At 39.6% G+C, this 13,358-nt stretch overlaps 1 protein-coding gene across 1 annotated transcript in view; it reads left to right on the plus strand.

Annotated features, from left to right (window-relative positions):
* Nucleotides 1–1,001: 1,001 nt before the first annotated feature.
* The window catches only part of LOC115223921 (cystathionine gamma-lyase), a 46,756-nt gene continuing 34,399 nt past the window's right edge, over nucleotides 1,002–13,358 (plus strand). The window contains exon 1 of the mRNA XM_029794654.2: nucleotides 1,002–1,353. Within this exon, the coding sequence (XP_029650514.1) occupies nucleotides 1,192–1,353 (162 nt within the window). The 5' untranslated portion in view covers nucleotides 1,002–1,191. The remainder of the gene's footprint in view (nucleotides 1,354–13,358) is intronic.

The raw sequence follows: 13,358 nt of genomic DNA on the forward strand, positions 1-13,358 counted from the left end.
AGCTAAGTTATGGAGTTACGGGGACGAAAAGAAACCAACAACGGCTGTCGAACAACACATATATTTGAGGCACAAACACACTCACATATATTTGGAGAGAAAAAGAGAGATGGGGTGGGGGCACGATGAGTTTTTACTGAATTTTTGACGGAGAAAAAAAAACATTTTTTGACAAATAACCTAACAAAAACGAGCTTCTCTAAATGCATTTAAAAACTTTCTAACAATCCGAACACTATTTCAGAAATTATCATCGTTATTTTTGAGCATATAAAAGACAAATTAGGCCGGGGCAAAATGAGTAAGACAAGGTAAGGCAAATTTGCTGCTCCAATTCTTCAGAATTACATTTGAAAACAGACTTAATATCCATCTCTGTAGATACGAAAGGCTTCTTTCAGTCTCTGTTTGCCAAATCCTCTCATAAGGCTTTGGTTGACGGGGGGAGGGGGGCATTGTGCCCAAGATGCCACGCTGTGGGACTGAACTCGGAACAGGTGAAATTTTTTTACAACTTTTTCCGAAATAATCGTAATCTATACCACCTAAAATGTATCTCTAGAAAATTTCATGAGGCAAACAAAAATATGCGTTTGTGAGAATGACTGGTCGATCGATGAAGGAAACTGATAAATCGGTGTTTAAGAAAGAAGGTTCCCTCAGGTAGTTATATCCGACACGTGTCATTAACCTAACTCTTCATTGTTACTATTTTTATCAAGCATTAGTGATTATTACAGACCTGTAACCAATAACACTATTGTTGTTGTTGTTATTGTGTTTAAACGCTCGCCAGCCCTGATTAAAAGTCCGTCCTAATGTGACAGCATCTCATTTCCCGGTGTGAAGTAACCCTCACCCCGTCAGACCAATTTTATCGAAGTTGGCATTTTCGAAGACGGTGATGATGATGGGGATGGTATTATTTGCATAGGGATTCCTTCTTTGATTCTATATCAGCAACAGCAGCAACAAGAATATTAATCAGCAACAGCAGCAACAAGAATATTAATCAGCAACAGTAACATTAATCAGCAGTAGCAGCGGTAACCTCACCGCCACCTTTCACATGCTGTCAGTTGGTTTGCTCACAACGAACCACCAAGTCAGTCACCGAAGATACTGTCCCTCGTCGCTTTTAAACCTAAAACACTTTCTCTTTCTCCCTTGTTCGTTCTTGCTAGAAAGGTCATGTCTACAAATCACGGACACGAATTTGGGAAATCGTTCCCCCATTTCGCTACAAATGCTATCCATGAGGGCCAAGAACCAGATCAATGGAACTCCAGGATGGTGGTTCCACCCATCACTATGTCGACAACATTTAAACAGAAGGAACCAGGGAACAGTTATGTAAGTAAATGCGACAAAATTAATAACACTGTTGTCTTTGTTATTTGAATTCCTAACGTGAGGGAGCAAGGTTTCACATCGTAATAGTGAAGGCTCGAAGTCGATTCCACCCTTCCACATATATTCTTTGTCTGTCTCTATATGTGTGTTTATATAGCCTTACTATAACTATACAGTATGCGTAATATATATATATATATATAAAATGTTCAAGTGAGGTTATATTCTTTTAAAAACAAGTTCGCGTGGGGTTACTTAGTACTGAAAATAATTATGGGGCTTGTGTTTATTAAAAAGGTCGTGTCGATCGGAAACGTGTTTTCTCTAACAATATTTTGAAAGTCTCTGGTTGAATACAGCGTTAGAGGAAACTCGAAGTCCCAATCAATACGATGTTTACACACACACACATATATATATGTATGGTTATATAATCGGATTGTTAAATAACACTTCGTTGTACTCCTAGCTCAAAACCAATTGCTAAGAACAACCGCGGTAAATATATACGGTATACTTCAAATGATGTATATGTCTATATGGGGATGGGGCACAATGGGGAGATTTTTATTGCATCTTTGACTTTGAGATAAAATATATTTTTTACAAATGTTCACTACCTTACAAAACTTATATCAGCCTAGCAAAAGGCCTTCCCTAAATTCATTAAAAACTTTCCAACATAATCTGAACACTATTTCAGAAAATTATCGCAGTTTTTTTTTTTTTAGCATATAAAAGACAAATTTGGTTGGGGCAAAATGAGTAAGACAAAATATGGTAAATTTGCCGCTCCAAATCGCCAGAATGACATTTGAAAACATACACATTAATATCCACTTCGACAGAGGTGAGGGATACATACACCACCCATTTTCGGCGTAACAAAAACCCTAAACACCGGGTGTGTGTATTCTTTACTTTCGCCTCCACTTCTAGACAATCAGAAATGCAAAAAACAAAAAAAAATAAATAAAATAAAGTTAAATGAAAGAAACTTAGGGAAAAAGGCACAAGATATGAAATCAACAAAACTTGGGCAGAGGTAAAGAATACGCACACCACCCGTTTTCGGCGTAACCCTAACCACCGAAAACGGGTGGTGTGCGTATTCTTTACCATTGTCCAAAACTTGATTTAGTCGAATTTAATGCTGAGTTTTTTGGGTTTTTTCATTATAAAAAAAACAAAACATTCTTCACGATTTACTGGAGTGTCATCTTCGTACCGTGAAAAAGAAATAAAAATTTGTCATTACTCATTTTACCCCATTTTAGATCCCCTAATTTCTAAACTTGAAAATTATCAAGTTAGACATTTAGTGTGGGTAAAAAATTGATTTGGAATCTAGCAGAGAAAAGAAGATATATTTTTAAATACCAAAAATTATCCAGATAATTAGTAACGTCAATTACAATCGGGTTGAGGAAAAATTTCTTGAAAAAAGAGGACCCGCCACCTGACCATGTTTGGGGCTCTCTTAACTTCAATAACAGTACCCATGCTGACCAATTTTCACTCCTAAATATAATGTAGCAATACAAAAGAATGATGCAATACTTGCCAACGAATGATTTTGAACAGGTTGGGAGGAAATAACATGAGATTAGAAATTACTCATTTTACCCCGGTTACTAATTTTGCTCATTGTAGAAACCTGACCATGTAACTTTATTCAACTGATATCTACCTACCTACCCCCCTCGTTGTACAAACATGCATATATACAGGTTGGTTACGAAAAAAGAAAACTCGTACAATGCTCTTTTTTTTTTTTACCAAAACAAAAAAAATTACAATAAAAATATTATTATAAGTTATGATAAATGATACTGAAAATATCAAAAATGAGGCTAACTTTTAATTTTTTAAAAATAAAAATAGAATATCATAGGGTTTTTTCTTTTGCACCCATTGTTTACTTGCTTTCGGTCTTTATTTAAGTTGTAGCTGTTCGTTAACAACAGCCTCTGAATACCAAATCGAGGGGACCTCTTAGAAACGACATGCTAGTCTCTTAGCGAGTGATTTGTCTATTTACCTACCTCCAACTAAATCTGTTTCGTTTCCCCCCACTGACTCGTAAACTATTATTTACTTAGACTGCATTTGTGGAATCTCTGAATTTCTAAGGCTTTTCTCTATTTAAGTGTAAGATATATCCCGTGTGAAATGGTAATTATAATTTAGATTAATTAATTTTGGTAATTTCCATATTCATTAATGTAAGATGAGGGTACTACTTAAGAGTGGTCCCGGTACGTGCACTCGCATACTCGCGCATCCGCGCTAGCTAGTCGTGACTAGTTGGTCCTTTGTTTTTGTTTTATTTACTTTGTTTAAAAAAATATTTACTTTGTGTAATAAAAATTATTTATTTTGTGTTTTATTTACTTTGCTAGGAAGTCGTTGTAGGATCGACTAGTAACGACTAGCTAGCGCGGATGCGTGAGTGCGCGCACCGGGACCACTCTTCTTAAGTAGTACCGGAGGATTTCTGTGTTTATCAGTGGGAATTAGTGTGGTGTCGTGCTGCTGCTGTTTATATCTCGCTCAGAGATTTATTATTGCTTATATATATATATATATATAAACTTAATTTTTGACAAAAAAGGGTTCCTTAGACACGTTAAAATACAGTTAATATAATGCATCAGAATTTGTGTAAATATATAAGACTCAAAACGAGCTCCCGCTCTCTCTGTGTTTTGTGTACCAGCTGAGAAGGTAGACTCGGCGCTTTTCTAAGGGCATTTAAGATTAACTGAATGAAGGTAGACAGATGTCGTCAATCAGGAAACCTGACTCAAATGCTTTGCAGTAAAGGGGTTACTGTTAATGGAAACCTCAGGTAACAGATGTGTCGTGTGGCATTTCAAGTTTATGTGTCAAACATGCATAACAAATACCACACTTAAAGGATCTAGTCTGTCTCACTCACAAAATCAGTCCCTTTTAATTAGACTAGATCCCACTGAAACATTGATCACTTCAATTTTAAACTTCTTGATCTCGTAGGTCCTATTTTGTACATCTGTTTATTGTTGGCTTTCGGTCCCTTGGGTCTGACCTCTATATTGAGAACATAGATCACATATGTGATCTGCTTGATATAGCAGCGCAAAATTTCCCTCGAATTACATCCTGTCCTCCCTCTTCGTCACTTATATATGAAAATCCTTGACATGTCCTATGATATACTCTTAGGTACTCTGTACTTGACTGAAAAATAAACAGGTGTAGGAGTGGCTGTGTGGTAAGTAGCTTGCTTACCAACTACATGATTCTGGGTTCAGTCCCACTGTGTGGCACCTTGAGTAAGTGTCTTCTACTGTAGCCGCTGGCCGACCAAAGCCTTGCGAGTGGATTTGGTAGATGGAAACTGAAAGAAGCCCGTCGTATATATATGTATGTGCGTGCATATGTTTGTGTGTCTGTGTTTGTCTCCCCAACATCACTTGACAGTCGATGCTGGTATGTTTACGTCTGGTTTGGCAAAAAGACCGATAGAATAAGTACTAGGGGTCGATTTGCTCGACTAAAGGCAGTGCTCCAGCATGGCCACAGTCATATGACTGAAACAAGTAAAAGAGTAGATGTGGTGCTCTTAGGTGGAACACCGTTGAATCGAGACTGACTTGAGTTGATTAGATAAAAGTTCCAATAATACCAGAGCGTAGCATTTCTATATTTGTTGATGTGGATATTAAGGCCTTTGTGGTTCCAGGTTTCATATAATTTCATATCTCCCTCTCCCCCTCTCTCTCTCTACATACGTATATGAGGGGCTGGGGCTGAAAAGTTCCTGGCTTTGGGTAAAAAACAAATACAGGAGCATCAGTTAATTATAATTCTATTCAGCATATTCCCCTCTCAGATTCACACACTTGTTGCAGTGGCCCTTCAGTTTTTCTAAGCCTTGTAAAAGAATTTGGAAGGTTGGGTCTCCAACTAGGACTTTTGTGACACCTCTAAAGCCAAGAACTTTTCAGCACTCCCTCGTTTATTATCCGTGTGTTATTTGTTGGCTGTAATCACATGAAAGTCGGATAGAAACGTAAATCCTCTCTCACACCTCATGGCTTAGTGGTTAGGGTGTTGCACTCACAATTGTGAGATCGTGGGTCCGATTCCCAGACCTGGCGTTGTGTTGTGTTCTTGAGCAATGCACTTCATTTCATGTTGCTCTGCGGTCATTTCGTCCTCTGACATGTGCCATCCAGTTGCACCTGTACAGGTAATGTCGATCTATTGGAGGGAGTGAGCTTATGTGTACACAAACATTTAATCACTATAAACAAATCATCTGTGGTTGTTCGGCAAGAAACTTAATTCTTTATTTTCCACAAAGGGCTTAAACATAGAGGGACAATACAGGATAGACAAGGACGGGTCATGACGACAAGTTAAATATTTCACTTCACCTCTCTCTATGCAACGTATACATGCTGTACATGTCTGCATGTATACATGCTGTCTTTTTGTATATTTAAGTTGTAGCTGTCCGTTAACAACGACCTCTGAATACAAAACAGGGTATCGCCTAGAAATGATATGCTGGTCTCTCGGCTAGTGTTTATATATAAAAGCAATTAAATCGGTTAAATTAGTCTTACTAAATCAGAGGTTCTCTCTCTGACTCCTAGACTATTATTTACTTACACTGCGCGTGTGGAATCCCTGAATTTCCTCAAAGACTCTAAGGTTTTTCGGCAAGACTTTGCCCCCCCCCCAAAAAAAAAAACACCCTTTAAAAAAATTTCAAAACATTTCTGTACTTACGGTTACGGTTTTAGGGTTAGTGTTGGGGAAAAAAGTCAAAATTGAAGAAGTTGGGGTGAAAAGGTGGGGAAAATTTCACAATGTCGATTTTTGGCAATTTTCCGGAACTTCTGTATCCGAAAACGGTGGTTGTTGGCAAAAAAAAAAATTACAAAAATAAACAAATTTGGGAGAAAATGGTGGTGGTGGTGGTGGTGGGGGGGGAGGCAGAAGTCTTTCCGGTTTTCCTTTTTTTAATTTTAAAACATATACTTGCAATGTAATATTTCAAACAGGGAAAGAAAAAATGAGAAATCAGAAGTTACTCATTTTGCCCCGGTTATTAATTTTATCCCCCTCCCTCATATATTTACACACGGAAATCTGAAGGATTGGCACCGTATTACTTACTCTTACTTTTCACCATTGTCGCCCTTTAGAAAAATAGTAAACTCGTAATTAATTGCACAATCCAGCTGGGTTGTGTGTAATCAACGATGTTAATGGATATTATTTGGCTTTGAAAATAAATGCAGTGTTGCGTGAAATTTGTCTTTTGAACTGTGAAACAGGGAATAAATCACTTTCTACACATGTGTCCACTCACATGTGTTCAGGCAGAAAACATCAAGGGTATATTTTGCATGTGCTTTGCGTTTTCTATCTAAATATCCGCTCACTTATTGTTTTGTTTACCATTTCTTATTTATATTTATGTAGTAAACTGTATGTTTATTTACATACAATGGAATAACATTGTTATTGATATAGGTAATAAAAACCAGTAAATTCTTCATATCTTTAATATCCCTTAGGTGATTTTAACACCTAGCTAAATTGTTATATATATATACACACACACACACACACACACACACACACACACACACACACACACATGCACGATGGGCTTCTTTCGATTTTGTGGGTACTATGCACTTAAAAACAAGGGGAAAAACCTTTTTGTAAAAAAAAAAAAAAATTTCAACACCATATTTATGAATTTCTTAACATGATACATGAAATTTTTTTTTTTTCTTGCATTATTCAAATGTGTTTATGGGGAGAAAAATATTAAACAAAGAAACAAGCAAGGTATCAGATGGTTGTGAGACATGCTAAAAAACAACACCTAAAGCATCTTTAACTTTTTCCTGGGTAATAGGAAAAGTTTAAATAAAAATTCCAGAGAAACAAATTCATAAATATGGTGTTGACTACAACTTCACTATGTAAAAAGTTGAAGGCAATTTAGCTGTTGCTTTTAACACATCAAGCAACTATCTGATACTTTTGAGTAATGAAAAAAGATTTTATAAAAAACCAAAAAAATTCTAAGTATTGAGTTAAGAAATTTATGAATATGTGATTGAAAAACTTTTTTTTTAACGAAAAGGGATCTCTCTTCATTTTTAAGGGTATAGTGCCCACATAATCGACCAAAATTGAACCAGAGGGGTTGTAAAAAAAAGTCATTTTACGAAAATTTTTGTTTTTGATAAAAAGTTACCCTCCATAATTTCCAGGGACACTGTGAAAAAAATCTGAAAAATTTCTGTTAAAACAGAAATTCCATCTTATGTGGGCGACCTATCCCTTACGTCCAACAAAAGGTTATATGCCTATGGCCATTGGTCACTTTTAACTTCTTTTTTAGCTCACTTTGAAAACATAAGTGACAGACCCTTGATGAAACTGCAGCGACAAGAATGCATAATTGCATACAGAGCAGCGTGTAGTTTCTGCAGTAGAAACATATGTTGGTCACTTCTATATATGCTGAAGAAAAGTTTTTAATAAAAAATGTTTTGGATGTGAATAAATCTCTGCTCTTCTCTTGGTTCTTAATTATATATAGGTGCAGGTGTGGCTGTGTGGTAAGAAGCTTGATTCTCAACTACATGGTTCCTGGTTCAGTCCCACTGCATGGCACCTTGGGCAAGTGTTTTCTACTATAGCCTCGGGCCGACCAAAGCCTTGTGAGTGGATTTGGTAGATGGAAACTGAAAGAAGTCTGTTGTGTGTGTATATATATATATATACACACACGTATGTATTTGTTTGTGTGTTAGCGTTTGTCCCCCCCCCCCACCATTGCTTGACAACTTGGTGTGTTTACATCCTCGTAACTTAGCAGTTTGGCAAAAGAGAGTCCGATAGAATAAGTACTAGGTTTACAAAAAATGTCTTGGGGTTGATTTGTCCGACTAAAGGTGGTACTCCAGCATGGCCACAATCAAATGACTGAAACAAGTAAAAGAGGATATATATATATATATATATATAATCGACGGTGGAGTTACGATTTGAGGAAGCCGATTGGGATGACATGGATGAGAACGGCGTGATCCAGAGAGGAGTGGACAGGGTACTGTGACCAGCGGTGTCAAATGGATGCCCAACGGACTGGTCAATCAAGGTGATTTATATATATATATATATATATATAGGGAGAGTTCACAAAAACAACAAAAGACAAAGACAGGTGGTGTAGAAAACAAACAGATGTATTAGTATAACGCTCAGGAATTGAAAAATTCTTTTACGTTTCAAGCCTATGCTCTTCTACAGAAAGAAACAAGGAGAGAAAAAAAAATGTGTAGTGGCTACTGATCTACCCTGTCCACTCCTCTCTGGATCGCGCCGTTCTCATCCATGTCATCCCAATCGGCTTCCTCAAATCGTAACTCCACCGTCGTGGAGGCCTCCTGGGTGGTCATTTCCACTTGCGCGGGTACCACTCGACAACTGTGCGGGTCCACCAATTATTGGTGAGCCGGGCGATGTGTCCAGCCCATCTAAACTTGCTGTGTGCATACTCTGTAATGACATCCCTCACGCCGGACTTCTTTCTGATGATCTCGCTACTGATGTGCTCTCTCAACGAGATACCAAGCATTGACCTTTCCATGGCTCTTTGAGCCGTTACCAGTCTTTGCTCTTCTCTCTTTGTGGTAGCCCATGTTTCACTACCATATAACATTGCAGGTAGAACTGTACTGTTGATGTGGTTGGTGCAGGTGGTCCTGTCCAACCTTCCCTTGAGCACATCCTTTATGCCATTAAACGCCTTCCATCTGGCCCTTACTCTCCGTGAGATCTCCTTTTCGATATCTTGGCACATATTCACTTCCTGTCCCAGGTAGACATATTCCTTTACCTCCTCTTTTTCATCACTGCCGATCACCATTCGACCTGTTGGTACATTGTCTGACCGCATGAACTTCGTTTTCATGCGGTTCATCTTGAGACCTACTGTAAAGCTTTTGATGTCGAGCTCCGTCAGCATGGTCTGAAGCTGATCCGTGGTTTCAGTGATGAGTATGGGTGAAGAGCTCGCCATTGATGTTGACACCGCCTTGCCAGTCGATGCCTCTGATGAGCTCGAGACATGCGGTGAAAAGTTTTGGGGAGATCGTATCTCCTTGCTTCACTCCCTTCTCGACCGGCACTCGTATTGGTGATGACAGCAGAGCTATGTCGGTGGTGCATCCGGAATTTGCCTCCCTGAGCAGTTGCACATATTGCGCCTCAACTCCTTGCCTCTGCAGCGAGTTCAGCACTGCGTTGGTTTCAACACTATCGAAAGCCTTCTCATAGTCTACAAATGCAACGCAAAGAGGCAGCTGGTACTCATTCGCTCACTCAACCAGTTGTGTTAGAGTAAATATATGGTCCATCATGCTGTAGTTCTTCTCTCGGTTGTTGTTCGTCGAGATGACGTGATAACCTGTTCAGAATTATTTTTGTGAACAGCTTGTACACGTGAGACAGCAGGCATACGGGTCGGTAGTTCTTTAGATCTTCTCTATCACCCTTCTTATATAGCAGGATGGTATTTGACTATTTCCATTGCGAGGGAATTCTTCCTTTCGTCTAGATAGTGCGTAAATCTCTCAGCGAGGAATTTCCAGAGCTGCTCACTGCCTGACTTTAGCACCTCCGATGTTATATCGTCTTTCCCTGGCGCCTTTCCATTTTTCATCAAGCCGATGGCTCTTTCAACTTCACTGACAAGGATAGGTGGCACATTTTCTTCCTGTTGGAGTGATGGTAATGGCTGGACATTTCTGGTAGACTCAAAGAGCTTGGTGTAGAAGTCTTCGCAAACTTTTTTCATCTCGCTCTTATCGTTGACCGGTATTCCATCTGTATTCTTCAGGGCCGTCACCTCCGATCTATATAGTACCATGTCCCTCTTGCATTTCTTGAGGGTCTTTTTTTCCTCTGCGGCCTTCAAGAGCTTCTCCATCCGGTATGCCTCAAAGTCTTTCTTTAGTTGCTGACGAATCACTCTGCTGAGAATGGAATATTCAAGGTGATCTTCAATAGTCCTCTTCATATTTTTCCTCTTCTCGAGTAACTTCGTAGTTTCTTCCGAGATTCTTCCTTTCTTTTCTCTTAGACATACTCCCTTAGCCTTCCTTAAACACTCCTTCAGTTTCCCTATCAGTGAGTTGTAGTCATCGTCTATGTTGTCTCCTTGGCACCAGTTTTCCTGCATGATGGCTTCCTGCAGCTTTGCCTCATTGTAGACTCGGACACGTTTTTCCATTCGACGCCAAATACAGCGCCATCTTCTCCCTCTTCCTGTCAATGACGACCCTCGCCCTCACCAGACGATGATCGCTGCCAGTATTGAATGGCATCACGACGGAGACGTCATGTAATATGCATCGCTTATCAACCAGGATGTAGTCGATCTCACTCCGGTGCTTAGAGTTCGGCGATATCCAGGTCCATCTCTTCTTCTCCCTCTTCCTGAATAGGCTGTTTCCGATGTAGATCCACCTCACGTGTCTCACACAGCCCGAACACATCGCACCTGATCTTCTTCCTCTCCTCCATTAGGTGGTTCAGTTCTTGCCACCCTGCCAAGGACCTGCAGTTGTAGGTGCATATGGCGAGTTTAGTCCTGTTCCATGACAGCCCTTGGGAACCTGTGATTCTTAGCAGCCTCTCGTCGCTCGGGCTGCACTCTGCCGTTATGGAGTGGCCCGATTGACGTGCAGGGTACTGAGGCCCTTTTCCTTTTCTCTTCGTTCTTCGTGCTGTTTTAGCCATAAGATGACGCCATCCCACTGGCTGGGCGGGCAGGCTGGCATTTTGTTGGATGGCCGTTGACTGTTCAGGAGTTCATCCACCCTTTGTTGGGTCTTATTTTTCCATCCCACAGGGTGTCCAACAGCACCCTCCTCACCAAGCGAGCCTGGTGGGGTTGTCAGTTTAGTCGCCGACGTCTCAACCATGCAACAGGTTGTATTGGATTACATGTTACCAGTAGCACTCTAGAGCGACCTGACAGTAATATATATATATCTATATATATATAATACACCCACCCACCACCTGTTTGTTTGTCAGGTTCATTCTCACCTGCTGCTCTGTCTCCTTCTCCTGCTATTTTTAACAGGAGAGAGAAATGATTCATATATTTCTTCATTTCAAGTAAACATTTTGTTTTCACATGCAAAACAAAGGCATTGCATACGTGTGTGTGTGTGTGTGTGTGTGTGTGTGTGTGTGTGTGTGTGTTGTGAGAGTTAGTGACACAGAGAGACGGGGAGTGAGTGGTGACAAGTCGTTTGAAATATTTTTGATGTTTTTGTATATTTACTTTCTTTTAAAATAACAATATAAAACATTCTACTTTGTTTGTCATTGCATCATTAACATTCTCTCAATGTGTATGTGTGTGTGGTTTAATATTTTACTCTGGCATTGCCATACTATTGACCTATATACTTTATCTACATATGCGTAGGATTAACGCATTAGTTGAGTCCAGACTGGTTGTAAAAGAATGAGATGACAAAGGAATAAGCGATTATCTTGTGAATTTCATTAGGTTACAGTTGTTTCTGCTTCAAGAGACAGTGAACTCGTAGTTGAGTGCCTGAGTAACACCTTATAACCTCAGCAGAGCCTCAAACATAAAGAGTAAGCTAATGTTCATAAAATAATTGTTTCTTCTTTTGTCATCTCATTTTCTTATACCAAAACAGGAGATTGGAAAAAAAAACCAAAAACGTTTGGTATTATATTTCTACCAGTTGCGAATAAATAATCCCCAATCGTTTTTCTAATCTCCCATTTTGATATGTAATTAATCTGCTAAAAGTATTTTCCAGTATTTTTCCATTCTTAATAACTTACACAGATATAACATCTGCATAGAATTTTGGAGAACTGGAATAATAAGTAGGTTTGCTTCAAGAAGACACAACTTGGATTATAATCCTTTCTGCATAATACATGTGTGCAGATTGATGTAAATGCATATATATACTCTTTTACTCTTTTACTCTTTCACTTGTTTCAGTCATTTGAATGCGGCCATGCAGGAGCACCGCCTTTAGTTGAGCAAATCAACCCCAGGACTTATTCTTTGAAAAGCCTAGTAGACACACCAGCATCGGTTGTCAAGAGCGATGTTGGGGACAAACAGACAGACACACACACACACATACATACGATGGGCTTCTTTCAGTTTCCGTCTACCAAATCCACTCACAAACTTTTGGTCAGCCTGAGGCTATAGTAGAAGACACTTGCCCAAGGTGCCACATAGTGGGACTGAACCCGGAACCATGTGGTTGGTAAGCAAGCTACATACCACACAGCCACTCCTGTGCCTATATATATATATATATATATGGTATGGTCATGTGATGCATATGGATGAGGACAGCTGTGTAAAGAAGTGCTGATCTCTAACAGTGGAGGAAACTTGTGTTAGAAGTAGACCCAGGAAGACATGGGACGAGGTGGTGAAGCATGATGTTCAAGCTTTGAGTCTCGTGAAAGCAATGACCAGTGAGCAAGACTTTTGGCAATAAGCTGTGCTTGAGATAACCCGTCAATCCAAGTGAAATCAGTCATGACTGATGCTGGTGTCATGTAACTGGCACCCGTGCTGGTGGCTTGTAAAGAGCACCTTTTGCATGTTGGACCTCATGGAGGTAAAGTGGCTGAATTCCTTTTGAGCATTGGGCATCATGGAGGTAGGTGCGGCTGTGTTGTAAGAAGCCAAGTGTGGGCACGGATATGTGGTAAGAAGCTTGCTTCCCAACTTCATGGTTCTGAGTTCAGTCCCACTGCATGGCACCTTGAGCAAGTGTCTTCTATTATACCCTCGGGCCGACCAAAGCCTTGAGAGTGGATTTGGTAGATGGAAACTGAAAGAAGCCTGTCGTATATATGGAGGCAAAGTGGCTGAGTTCCTTTGAGTGTTGGTCTTCATG

Source organism: Octopus sinensis, linkage group LG24 (assembly GCF_006345805.1).
Source record: "Octopus sinensis linkage group LG24, ASM634580v1, whole genome shotgun sequence".
Classification (NCBI taxonomy): domain Eukaryota; kingdom Metazoa; phylum Mollusca; class Cephalopoda; order Octopoda; family Octopodidae; genus Octopus; species Octopus sinensis.